Source organism: Centroberyx gerrardi, chromosome 21, assembly GCF_048128805.1.
Source record: "Centroberyx gerrardi isolate f3 chromosome 21, fCenGer3.hap1.cur.20231027, whole genome shotgun sequence".
Classification (NCBI taxonomy): domain Eukaryota; kingdom Metazoa; phylum Chordata; class Actinopteri; order Beryciformes; family Berycidae; genus Centroberyx; species Centroberyx gerrardi.
The window spans coordinates 1,691,063-1,704,743 of NC_136017.1; the positions used below are offsets into that span (position 1 = coordinate 1,691,063).

Genomic DNA, 13,681 nt, shown 5'->3' on the forward strand with positions numbered 1-13,681 from the left:
AGGAGGGGCCATGCATTTTGCTTTAGTTTGCAGTTTGTTTATTTTGAAATCATTACACAATTTGATGCTTTGGCAATATGAGAATACTTGTCATCATGCCAACTGAATTTGAGAGAGAGAGAGAGAGAGAGAGAGAGAGAGAGAGAGAGAGAGAGAGAGAGAGAGAGAGAGAGAGGTTTGATTCAGGAAATATTGGTGTAAAAATCGAGGCTTGAATTTAAATCTTGTCTCTGTTGACACATTCATCACGTCTACTGCCTGCAGTGCCTGGATAATCCACCAGGGGGCAGAAAACATGTATCAGATTGTATACAATAGTTTTTTCAGGAAAGTATTGATCATGTCGATGATGTAGAGGTCTCAGAAACTTTTGTATCAAATATGATACAAATGGCGTTACAGGGTTAAAATAGGGTTTCTTAGAGAAGTTCAACATTTATGATGTTGTGGAAACTATCTTATGTATTATTCACTTATTTTTAATTAACCAGGCTGGGTTCACTGACTTTCCTGCTTCATGGGAGACCTGAGGAAGCTGCAGCAACACAAACATGAGTGCAAAGTAAAACAATGTAATCAAAATACAGTCAAATCTGCTATAATAAAATCAAGAGTTAACCTCCTGTCACGTGCTCCACCTCAGAAAGAAACTGTTTTGATATTGCAGCTTTAATTTTGTGTGAAGTCAGACAGATTTTAGATCGACACTCTCATTCTCGCTCTGTTATTGAATTTTAAATCGATATAAATTTATCCTCCTCCATGCATTACATCTCTGTGTGCTGGTCTGCTGTTTAGTTCACTGTAGATGATGTGGTTAATGTCTCCATCTAGTGGACACGCAGTAGAACTACATCACCTGATCTGTGATTTCTCTGCCTCAGACTTGGTTTCTGGCCACAGGTTAGACCGGTTTGGTGAGACTTTGATAGTGAAGTTATGAGGAAGTGACAGCAGCCTCAGATGAAATAAACACAGACACCCAGAACTGACGAAGGAGAATAAGCAGCGTCTTCTCTGTCAGTGTTTCCTCTACAGATGAAGGCAGAAAGTCTCTGTGACTTGATCTGGATGTGAATTCACCAGGAAAACATCTTCCAAGGTAATATTACTGTTTGATGAATACACTAGCTGACATTTTATGATGTGACTGCATAGTCAACTTTTGGAAGACAAGGTGCTAAAGTCTTTCAAATCACCTGCTGCTCGCAGATGGCGTTCATCTCTACAAACCAGTAATAAATTTACATTAATTCACCCCTTAACCCGTGCAAAATCCCCTTAAAATGAGTTAAGGGAGTTTTTAATAATAATAATAATACCTTACAATAGCGAAGATAAAAATAGATGAGAAAAAAGAAGGGAAATATAAAAATGTGAGCCAAGAGGGAGGAAAGGGGGAGAGGATTAGAGGTCAAAAGCAAGAGTGAAAAGGTGGGTTTTGAGGGGTTTTTGAAGGATGACAAAGTGTTGTTAATGGAGGAGATCCCATCAAAACCTCCTTAAACTCTCCTTAATGTTTGACTGCTTACTTTCTAATTTAATGTATCCAACATTTGTTCTCTTTGTGGCCATAAAGAACATTGTTTTATTTGTGACTTTTAGTGGAAGCCTGATAAACTCTAGTTAGGTTGTAATCTCAGTTCACTGCATTGGTGAAATATGCAGGAAGTGTCAGAACTAGTGTGAAAGCTCAGATACATGTTGTGTTTCTGTTGATACACTGTGTACAAAACACTATAACCTCCACAAAACTGAGGTTCACTCCCTTTCACACTAAAACTTTTGAACCTTTAAAGTTTCAGTTGTCCTCAAGGCTTAAAAATCCTTTTGTCTGTATAAACCTGCTCAGTTCAATTGTTGGAAAGAGCAGGGCTTCATAGTGTTTTGAACATTCATACATTAAATTCACAGTTAGATACACAATACTGGGTTCACGGTTTGATATTTTGAGCAAAATCTAAATGAAGACAATGACTGAAAAAAATATTTTTTTATTTCTGACAAAAGTGCAAACCACAAACCGGGTGACAGTGTCTGTAAAATTAAAGAGCAAATTTAAAATGTTTTAAGAGTTTTTGAACCCAGTTAAAAATAAATGAAGACTAATCTTATCCCAAATAAGCCTGAAGAGTTAAAACAAAAAACAAAAAAACTGTAAAATATACATCTGCAAAACCAGGGAAATTTCTCATTAGAAAAGTAGTGTGAAGAGAAACAACTCAGACCAATTAAATTATATTTAAGACGCAATAACAACATTTGACCAGGTACTGGCGACTGGAGTTTTTTTATTGTGATGTGTGCAGCGTGTTGCTTGTGTTTCCTGTTAAACAAGGCTTAATACTTGCAAACAGTGTCTTTGTCTTGTCGGTATTTGGCTTTTTGCCATTTTCTTCATGAATTGGAAAGCCAAAATGTTGCCACACAGCAGATTTCAAACCTGACAGAACGTCCTCAGTTTCAGTTTTGCTTCAATCCAGCTGGGCTCACTGGAGCTGTGATGACCCAATTTCTAACACTCTGTACTGTGTATTTGTCATTTTACTGTCAGGAATGAACAACACCAGAAATATTATATCCTGTAATGGAAACCTTGTTGTAATGGATCAGTCCAGCTAACAGCATGTTGGGTGTGTTTGTGTAAAGGTGTTCGCTCTACTATGAGTCAGTCTGAGGAGAGAGAGGAGGGGCTCCCTCCCTCTAAAACCACTCTGTCTGGGGAACATGACAGCCAGACCAAAGCTAAGAGGTAAGATGAGGATCTCTAACTGTCCATGACTGTTCTCCATCTCAGAGCTCAGCAGTGAAATCATTACAGCATCATTATTCAGAGTAAAAGCTCTGTCTCTGTTGTGTTGAAGCCCAGTCCAGCAGGAGAGACCAGACTCCCCTGAACCCAGCTGTGTGTCCATGAAGAGCGACTGGTCTATTGCTGAGCCCTTAAACTTTAGAGATGGAAATCACTCTACTGTGCAGAGGTGAAGATGTATGATATAGATGAGAAAAAATAACAGCTACACATCCACATAACATGAATTTTAATGATGGTGGGGATCCTTCCTGTATACTAGAGTCCAGCAGGAGAGACCAGACTCCCCTGTACCCAGCTGTGTGTCCATGAAGAGCGACCAGTCTAAGGATCCACCTCTACACTTTAAAGATAAACATCCTTCTGAAAATATGTAAGTCATCATTATATTAGTATGTTAGCATTACTAAGAAAGTAAAATTGTCTTCATAAGGACACAGATACCTTCACTGTGTTCATAATGTTTCTATCAGGATCCAGCAGGAGAGACCAGACTCCCCTGAACCCAGCTGTGTGTCCATGAAGAGTGACCGGTCTATTGATCGCCCTATTAACTTCAAAGATGGACAGCACTCTGCTGAGCGAAGGTAAGAATTTAAAACAGATGAGTTTGTTGTTATCCATCTCTCCTGAGAAGAGGTATGAAGTCATGAGATATGGAATTGGTCCGGCTCTTCATACTCTGTTGATTTAGTTTCCTCTTTCAAAACATCACATCCAATAATCACCGTGACTGTCCTGATAACGATGTATCTGAAAACTCACAACATACTTTGCACTACTTCAAGAGAGTTCTTGAAATCTTCACGTGTTTCCCAAAGGATTTTATCACAACAAATTTTCAAGATTTACTTGAAGAACAACTTCAAGAATCATAAGGCATCAGAGGTCGATTCAAGGAAGCATCAATTTTCTGAGCTGAAAGCAGAACAAGTCGATTGAAGAAACCTTAATTTTAAAACACACATAGTTTATAGCCTCCAACAGTTCAGTTCATCTTGTCGCCTGTAGAGTCTGAATGTATATACTTCTATTATTATATTATTTGTAATGCTGCCATTTCAGTAGAGCTGTGACTGACAGGCTGCCTTGTGGATGGAGGCTGGTGTGTGATATCGACCCAGCTGACCATTATAATTTCTCCTGTTGAGGGAAAATATTTTCTGAATATGCAGGCTCATAAACCACACTGTGTTGTTGACCACACTCTTAGAAACTGACGGGCTAACTAGAACCATATAGGGTTCTTTGACTTGTCCTCATAGGGGAACCCTTTTTGGCTCTAGGTGGAACCCTTTTTGAAGGTTAGACTTAGAACCCTCTCAGAGCGATTCATCTAGAACCCTTACTAAATGGTTCTACTTTGAATTCACAGTAGGTAGTTACCTCTGGAACCCTCTAGGAAGGGTTCAGTAAAGAACCCTGAGGTTATACCTAGAATCTATCCAGGTGTTCTGCACAGAACCCTTGTTCATTCTACTAAGGTTCCACTTGGAACCCTTTCAGAGGTTTCTACGTCAATCATTTTATTTTTTTACAGGTTCCTCTTTGAACATTTATATTGGGTTCTATCAAGACCCTTTCATATTTTATAGTTTTTAAATAATGTACACAGCAATTACCAATAATACAGTCAAAATCTCTTTATTGAGACATTATGTTTATTATGAACTCTGAGCAATGACAAAGAAGGTGCAGAGATTCTCTGAAGATGAGCCAACCGGATCAGAGTGGCTCTGTAGATCTTTTGGAAACATCTGTCTCTCCTCATTACATTGTGAATAAGCTCAGGAGCAGCTAAAGCAGCAAGATAACTGTCCACACAAGCTCTCATCTGGGAACTTCATATAGTCTCCTGCAATGCAGAAAAGGGAGAGAAAAAGATGGTTAGTGGCTGCACATTAAAGTCTCCATAGCACACCAGTTGAAGTTGACAGACCTCTGTAGTTGACCAAGGGGCACAGCTCATTTCTACAACAAAACACAAGAAGCAAAAAATTACAGTTTAAATAAATAAATAATTATCTTTAAACACACAACACTTTTGCTAGACTCAAGCTTGAATTGGGATGTTAGATTGAGCTCACTTTGTTTCTTTGACTTCCTCCTTTTGAAGATAGTTTCTGGCTACATGGTGCACAAACACAGCTGATCAAAATTTGCCCCTGATTGGTTACATGTCACACCTCCTTGGTGGAAGAGGAAATGTGTTGACCAAAATATTGCTCTTACATGCTTGAATACAGCAGGCAGGCAGGTGGTGTAGTGGTTAAAGCACATGTCTTCCAAGCCATCATAACATACAGTGTTTCTGATCCCTCTGGCAGGATGAATACTAACGAGGATTCTCTTATAGCTATTTAGAGTTGAATCCTGGATGAAATTTATATAAATATGTCTTTGTTGCTTTAAAAGAAAACATGTAACGCATCTAAGACAAATATAGTGAGTAAATAAAGTGAGTGATTTTCTGTGTAGGAAACCTTTATTGGTTTGTGCTGCCCCTAGCCCTTGCTGAAGTTAAAATGTCCAAAACACTGCACACACTATGTCACCTTCAGCTTGTCAATATGGATCAGTTGGCTGAGCACACCATTCCCATCATTAAGGGTCAGAGTTCAAAACCCGCTAAAGGTCAATATTTTAATAATAACATTAAAAACTTAACAATAAATTTCTGGTTAACCAAGTTAACTTAATGTACATGGGGCATTTAAAATACTGACACCAGGCAATTTCACTGATTAGCACAACTTCAACTAGGAAGAACTAATCAGTGAAATCAGCTGGGGTCTTTGGTTGGAGTGAAAACCTGCAGACTCTCGGCCCTCCATGGCACATGGAGTGCAGAGCGCTATGAGGGATCCCAGAAGAAATATTTCTTCCAAAAAGGGTTCTTAGAATGAAAATGGTTCTTGATATAACTATTTGTCTAACAAAGAACCCAACTCTAACCCAAAAAAGGGTTCTTTAGAGGCAAATGGCTCTAGGTAGATCCTTACCGCACCCTAAAGAACTCTTTTGGAACCCTGATCTAAGAGTGCAGTTGCGTGGGATTTGCTTAGAACAGTGCAAAATAGCTGACTGCATAAAGCATAGGGTATTAATGTAGACTAAAGCATACACTCAAATTTGATGTAGCCTTGTAATAAATACATTGGTGAAAGACAGGTAGCATTATTTATTTATTTTGACAGTAAGGGTTGGGTCAAAAGGAAATGCCTCTAATGGTTTTGATGTTGTGGAGTGCAGAGTTTAGGTTCGACAGTCTATCTACAGGGTCTCACCTTCACCGCCCTGCAAAGAGATAGATGTGTTGTTCATTCTCAGCAACCTGGCACTAGTAAGATTTCATGTACTACTTGAATTGTGAGTATTTTCTGGAAAGCCTTGTGAAATGAACAAATGTCTTGAAGATATACTTAGTGCTACAACTTCCTTTGGAAAAGGCACACCAGAGCAACATTTACAGTGTTCAACAGAGTTCACCTTGTGTTTCTGCCAGGGGTCATCTTGACAGAACACAACACCTTTAACAACCTGTGTGTGTGTGCGTGTTGATATCTGGAGACCTAATACTCAATGTTTTCTCGACAGATTTCACCATCAAAGTAAAGACGTTCCCAGTGGTCAGTCTGCCCAGGAGCATCAAACAAACCTGGACTCCATATTTATGGTGTGTAAATGTACAACAACACCTTTTACTTTAGTTACAAAGAAAATGCAAATCAACCATTCTGGTCATTATAGACTCCATGCTGCACTCTTTAGACCAGTGGGCTTTCAAACCATGCAAGATGGATTTGATGTTGGGTTCCACAATTTTAATACATGAAACTTTAATTTATATAATATTCTGTTCCAGCTTCTTGAGGACAACATTGTCACTTTTGTGAAGAATGAGCTGAAAAGGGTCCAGAGGGTTCTGAGTCCAGATTACCCAGAATGCTCAGAGAAGCAGAGGGAGGATGAGGAGGTGGTGGACGGTGAGGAGGAAGAGCAGAGGAGGAGCAGCAGAGAGGCTTTTCTGGAGATCACTGTACACTTCCTGAGGAGAATGAAGCAGGAGGAGCTGGCTGACTTTCTGCAGAGCAGTAAGAGGCTTTTAACAGGTTTAACATGATGGAAAGGGGAAATGGTGGGAAATGAAAGATGTTTACATTTCCAAACTGCTGTAAATATGCTGTACACATCTGCATCAGATCTATACAATTCTTCTGGGCTGCACACACAGTCAGAACATGTTTGTCCACTACTGATGAGCTGAATAGATATCATGGAGTGGGAAAATATATACATCCACACTGAAATCCACTCATTGATTTCATTTGTTGTTTGTTCATTCAGAAACTTTTGCTCCCATCTGCCAACATCAACTCAAATCTAATCTGAAGGAGAAGTTTCAGTGTATGTTTGAGGGGATTGCTAAAGCAGGAAACCCAACACTTCTGAATCAGATCTACACAGAGCTTCACATCACAGAGGGAGGGAGTGGAGAGGCCAATGATGAACATGAGGTCAGACAGATTGAAGCAGCATCTAGGAAACCAGTGAGACCAGAAACAACAATCAAATGTGAAGATAGCTTTAAACCCGTACCTGGAAGAGATAAACCAATCAGAACATTGATGACAAAGGGAGTGGCTGGCATTGGGAAAACAGTCTTAACACAGAAGTTCAGTCTGGACTGGGCTGAAGACAAAGCCAACCAGGATATACAGTTCATATTTCCGCTGACTTTCCGAGAGCTGAATCTGCTGAAAGGGGAAAAGTACAGCTTGGTGGAACTTCTTCATCACTTCTTTAATGAAACCAAAGAATCAGGAATCTGCAGGTTTGACAAGTTCCAGGTTGTGTTCATCTTTGACGGTCTGGATGAGTGTCGACTTCCTCTAGACTTCCAGAACAACAAGATCCTGACTAATGTTAAAGAGTCAACCTCAGTGGACGTGCTGCTGACAAACCTCATCAAGGGGAAACTGCTTCCCTCTGCTCACCTCTGGATAACCACACGACCTGCAGCAGCCAATCAGATCCCTCCTGAATGCGTTGACATGGTGACAGAGGTGAGAGGCTTCACTGACCCACAGAAGGAGGAGTACTTCAGGAAGAGATTCAGAGATGAGGAGCAGGCCAGCAGAATCATCTCCCACATCAAGACTTCACGAAGCCTCCACATCATGTGCCACATCCCAGTCTTCTGCTGGATCACTGCTACAGTTCTGGAGCATGTGTTGAAAACCAGTGAGAGAGGAGACCTGCCCAAGACCCTGACTGAGATGTACATCCACTTCCTGGTGGTTCAGTCCAAACAGAAGAATGCCAAGTATCATGGGAGAGCTGAGACAGATCCACACTGGAATACAGAGAGCAGGAAGATGATTCTCTCTCTGGGAAAACTGGCTTTTGAGCAGCTGGAGAAAGGCAACCTGATCTTCTATGAAGCTGACCTGACAGAGTGTGGCATTGATATCAGAGCAGCCTCAGTGTACTCAGGAGTGTTCACACAGATCTTTAAAGAGGAGCTTGGGCTGTACCAGGACAAGGTCTTCTGCTTTGTCCATCTGAGCATGCAGGAGTTTCTGGCTGCTGTTTATGTCATCGTCTCATTCATCGACTCTGGTGTCAATCTGCTGTCAGAACCACAATCAACCTCCAGAGACAAATCTAAGTTAAATCAGCTCTACCAGAGTGCTGTGGACAAGGCCTTACAGAGTCCAAATGGACACCTGGACTTGTTCCTCCGCTTCCTCCTGGGTCTTTCACTGGAGACCAATCAGACTCTCCTACGAGGCCTGCTGACACAGACAGGAAGTAGCTCACAGACCAATCAGGAAACAGTCCAGTACATCAAGGAGAAGATCAGGGAGAATCTCTCTGCAGAGAGAAGCATTAATCTGTTCCACTGTCTGAATGAGCTGAATGACCGTTCTCTAGTGGAGGAGATCCAACAGTACCTGAGATCAGGAAGTCTCTCCAGAGACGAACTCTCCCCTGCTCAGTGGTCGGCTCTGGTCTTCATCTTACTGTCATCAGGAGAAGAGCTGGACATGTTTGACCTGAAGAAATACTCTGCTTCAGAGGAGGCTCTTCTGAGGCTGCTGCCAGTTGTCAAAGCCTCCAATAAGTCTGTGTAAGTGCATAAACTAGATAGATTCAATATACTAGACCTAATATTTACACAGAGGAAAAACAAATTTATTTTCTATTGTTCATCTTTATCACTCATGATCCTTCAGGCTGAGTAGCTGTAAGCTGTCAGAGAGAAGCTGTGAAGCTCTGGCCTCAGTTCTCAGCTCCCAGTCCTCTAGTCTGAGAGAGCTGGACCTGAGTAACAACGACCTGAAGGATTCAGGAGTGAAGCTGCTCTCTGCTGGACTGGAGAGTCCACACTGTAGACTGGAAACTCTCAGGTAAGATCAGTTTACTGTTTATTTCAATTGATTTGACACATTTCTCCAAACTAAGGTCTATGCTCTCAAAACAGTCTCTCAGGTCAGGATTCCTGAATCTGCAAAGTGCGACCCTCCAAGTTTTACATCAGAATTTCAAAGCCATGTTACATCTGCCTTTCTGAATTTCAATTTCATTTTCACTGGAAAAAAAGTTTGGGAATTTTCCAGCACTTGTTTAATTCTGATCCAACTTCATATACACAACCATGAAGGATTTAGAGAAGATCATCCATGCTCTGATATCATGTCATTTAGATTACTGCACTTCTCTCTATTCCTGTCTCAGTCATAATTCACTGTCACATATCCAGGTTGTTCAGAATAGAGCAGCTAGGATTTTAACTAGTGTTAAGCAGAGATCATATATCCCCAACTGTACCATCTCTCTACTGGTTACCACTAAGATACAGAATTAATATTAAGATTTCACTGATCACATTTAAAGCATGGCTAGTTTTGTCCAGAGTTTCACTGCAGAGCTCTTAGTTCCCTGTGAGCCGGAGAGCAAGCTGAGATCTTCAGGTCCTTCTGACTTTCCCTCAGTCTAGACTCAAGACTGAAGGTGAAAACACTTTTCCCATCAGGGCCTCTAGACTGTGGAATGCCTTCCTGAGGGATCAGGCTCATCTGTTAAAACACTTTAAATCTGCTTTATGTATCTCACTATTCTTCTTTATAGCTTTTTGTAAAGCATTACATAGCATATACCATTTGGTGGATGTATTTATCCAAATCACCTTACAATACCATGTGTGAATATATTTTTATCATTGGTGACCTCAGTGGGAATCAAACCAGCATCCCTGGCTTTGTTAGTGCTACACTCAGCTCAGTGAGCTACAGCACCATGCAAAGTACACTGTAACCTCTGCTTTTAGATGAATCAAGTTTATCATTATTATTAGTAGTAATCTGAAAGAAAAAACACAGACAACATTGATATTAGAATATAAGAGAATAATATTTTCTTATCTGTTCATGTCCATTAAGGCTGAGTGTCTGTCATCTGTCAGAGAGAAGCTGTGAAGCTCTGGCCTCAGTTCTCAGCTCCCAGTCCTCTAGTCTGAGAAAGTTGGACCTGAGTAACAACGACCTGCAGGACTCAGGAGTGAAGCTGCTCTCTGCTGGACTGGAGAGTCCACACTGTAGACTGGAAACTCTCAGGTAAGATCCATTTACCGGTTTTTCAATTGATTTGACATTTCTCCAAACTAAGGTCTATGCTCTCAAAACAGTCTCTCAGGTCAGGATTCCTGAATCTGCAAAGGGCGACCCTCCAAGTTTTACATCAGAATTTCAAAGCCATTTTACATCTGCCTTTCTGAATTTCAATTTCATTTTCACTGGAAAAAAAAGTTTGGGAGTTTTCCAGCACTTGTTTAATTCTGATCCAACTTCATATACACAACCATGAAGGATTTAGAGAAGATCATCCATGCTCTGATATCATGTTATTTAGATTACTGCACTTCTCTCTATTCCTGTCTCAGCCATAATTCACTGTCACATCTCCAGGTTGTTCAGAATAGAGCAGCTAGGATTTTAACTAGTGTTAAGCAGAGATCATATATCCCCAATTGTACCATCTCTCTACTGATTACCACTAAGATACAGAATTAATATTAAGATTTCACTGATCACATTTAAAACATGGCTAGTTTTGTCCAGAGTTTCACTGCAGAGCTCTTAGTTCCCTGTGAGCCGGAGAGCAAGCTGAGATCTTCAGGTCCTTCTGACTTTCCCTCAGTCTAGACTCAAGACTGAAGGTGAAAACACTTTTCCCATCAGGGCCTCTAGACTGTGGAATGCCTTCCTGAGGGATCAGGCTCATCTGTTAAAACACTTTAAATCTGCTTTATATATCTTACTATTCTTCTTTATAGCTTTTTGTAAAGCATTACATAGCATATACCATTTGGTGGATGTATTTATCCAAATCACCTTACAGTACCATGTGTGAATATATTTTTATCATTGGTGACTCCCGTGGGAATCAAACCAGCATCCCTGGCTTTGTTAGTGCTACACTCAGCTCAGTGAGCTACAGCACCATGCAAAGTACACTGTAACCTCTGCTTTTAGATGAATCAAGTTTATCATTATTATTATTAGTAATCTGAAAGAAAAAACACAGACAACATTGACATTAGAATATAAGAGAATAACATTTTTATTTCTGTTCATGTCCATTAAGGCTGAGTGTCTGTCATCTGTCAGAGAGAAGCTGTGAAGCTCTGGCCTCAGTTCTCAGCTCCCAGTCCTCTAGTCTGAGAGAGCTGGACCTGAGTAACAACGACCTGCAGGATTCAGGAGTGAAGCTGCTCTCTGCTGGACTGGAGAGTCCACACTGTAGACTGGAAACTCTCAGGTAAGATCCATTTACAGCTTTTTCAATTGAATTGACACATTTCTCCAAACTAAGGTCTGTGCTCTCAAACAGGTCTCCCAGGTCTCCCAGGTCAGGATTCTTCAGTCTGTTCAACAGATTTAAATCCTGCTTTACATGCAGCAGGGTATTCGCGGGTCATTAACATTTTCTTTTTGCAAAAATGAAGGCCTTAAATGCCATTAAAATGTCTGAAATTAGATTCCCAGAGGTCTTCAATATTTTATTTATCATTTTAGCAATACTGAGTAATATTTTACTGGCTTGCTGATCAACGCCAGTCACTCCACTGTTACCTCAATGTTACCTAAACAAGCAGTCCAGTCCCATACTCTGTTTTGGTGGAGATGATCCACGCCCCTCTTGAGTTCGGGACTCCTTTCAGTTTCATTTGTGCAACCACGGCAGAACGAACTGCAGTAAGCTTAAAAATCCTGACAGCCCGCAGTAAGAAAGCTGCTCCAAAACCAGAGTGAAAATTGCTGCAGAGGTGGAGGAGCTTGGACTCTGAAAACAGGAGCGATGTGGAGTTGGCCTTGTGTTTATTGGACAGGTAAACAACTTATGATGTAGCTAAAGTTTGCCACGTGCCACATGGCAAACTTGTGTTTCCCCTGTTTTTCTTTCTGACAGCGCGGGGGGGTTGACGCTTTTTCACGACCACATGTCGCTAATTGTCATTTCTACCATAAAGATGCATCTCGGCAGAAATACATTTGATGGAAAAAAAAATTCTAGCAGATTTTTTTTAAACATTTGTAGCAGTTTACTATGGGATATGTTTCCTCTTCACTTGACATGCTGAACTTTAACAGAACTTTAAGAGAGGATGGAGCTGGGCTGTGTGACTGGTGGAGGAGAACCTCCTTGGGACACGTCTGCCGATGTTGTTGTAGTTCCTGTGGCTGCCGTTAGATATTACTAAAGGGCCCATGTTACTAGTCCCTTACCTAATGACTTGTTTGAATTTTAAAAAACATCTGTATTTTAATTGTGATTTATTATAGCCATACTGTAGGAACCGTGGAACCTTATAATTCTGACAGACTGATTCAGGCCGCAACAAAATTGATGCATCATTACTGGATGCTTGGGAACTTTACAGTGAAATGAGTATGATAAATGAGTGGGAAAGTCAGCGGAGACAGACAGACACACAGGAGATGGCTAGCAAATCCAGAAATCGGAAAATGGAAATCTTCACAACAATAGCTGGAAGAGAAACATTTCCAGGCGTGGTTGTGCGCCGTTGACATAAATGACCGAGAAGCCTACTGTGCAGTCTGTAAGAAATCATTTAAGCTGCACTATGGTCATCAATGTTAGTGATTTGTTCCCACTCCATTCTTTTTCATGGCTACAGTGGCCCTCCCACTGGTAAAACACTAAAGTGATGGATGTCTTCTCACCCATCAACACTGTGCTTGGTTTTGCTTTCACATCCTGCTTTTGTGTAACCTTAATTGGTGTGACCAGTTACGGCTCAGAGTGGCATTAAAATGTCTTAAAAGTGGTATTAAAAAGGTCTTAAGAAGCATTAAATTCAATTTGCTGATGTCTGCAGAGACCCTGATGCAGGTTAATGTCAGTAAATAAACACCTGGCCTGTGGAGGATTTTCTCTGCTCACATGATTTTTAAACCAGTTGTGATGCCAACATTTAGCACTGTTTTGTAGCCTCTGAATTACTTTCCGTGAAACAAGCAAGCAGCAAGCAAGTTTATTTATATAGCACATTTTCATACATTGAATGCAATTCAAAGTGTTTTACAAAAGAAAGGAAAAAAGATAGCATAAGATAAGAAGGCATAACAGAATTCATTCATTATGACAAACATTAAAAGTGCATAAAAAGGGTACACAGGCAATTTAAAGTGCTTTACATTTAAATAGAAATATAATACACCGTTAAAATAAACAATTTAAAGTCATAAAAATAATCAATAGGAATCATTAGGAATCCCTCTTTCAATTGAAAGTGCCTAACATTAAAAGTAATAAAAGATATAAAATGGAAGAAAATAAAAT

General features: G+C 40.4%; 1 protein-coding gene across 11 annotated transcripts in view; it reads left to right on the forward strand.

The window, feature by feature from the left end:
- Positions 1–963: 963 nt before the first annotated feature.
- The window catches only part of LOC139911138 (NLR family CARD domain-containing protein 3-like), a 50,162-nt gene continuing 37,444 nt past the window's right edge, over positions 964–13,681 (forward strand). For 5 of the 11 annotated variants that reach the window (XR_013507583.1, XR_013507582.1, XR_013507584.1 and 2 more), the window contains exons 1-11: positions 964–1,102; positions 2,650–2,752; positions 2,865–2,981; positions 3,075–3,185; positions 3,286–3,399; positions 6,410–6,488; positions 6,678–6,906; positions 7,160–8,945; positions 9,052–9,225; positions 10,258–10,431; positions 11,462–11,635. Coding sequence is in view for 8 of the 11 variants with exons in the window: in XM_078291007.1 (XP_078147133.1) it covers positions 2,664–2,752; positions 2,865–2,981; positions 3,075–3,185; positions 3,286–3,399; positions 6,410–6,488; positions 6,678–6,906; positions 7,160–8,945; positions 9,052–9,225; positions 10,258–10,431; positions 11,462–11,635 (3,047 nt within the window). In the remaining 3 variants the exon portion in view is untranslated. The remainder of the gene's footprint in view (positions 1,103–2,649; positions 2,753–2,864; positions 2,982–3,074; positions 3,186–3,285; positions 3,400–6,409; positions 6,489–6,677; positions 6,907–7,159; positions 8,946–9,051; positions 9,226–10,257; positions 10,432–11,461; positions 11,636–13,681) is intronic. The other 6 variants (XM_078291006.1, XM_078291009.1, XM_078291012.1 and 3 more) reach the window with 4 other exon arrangements.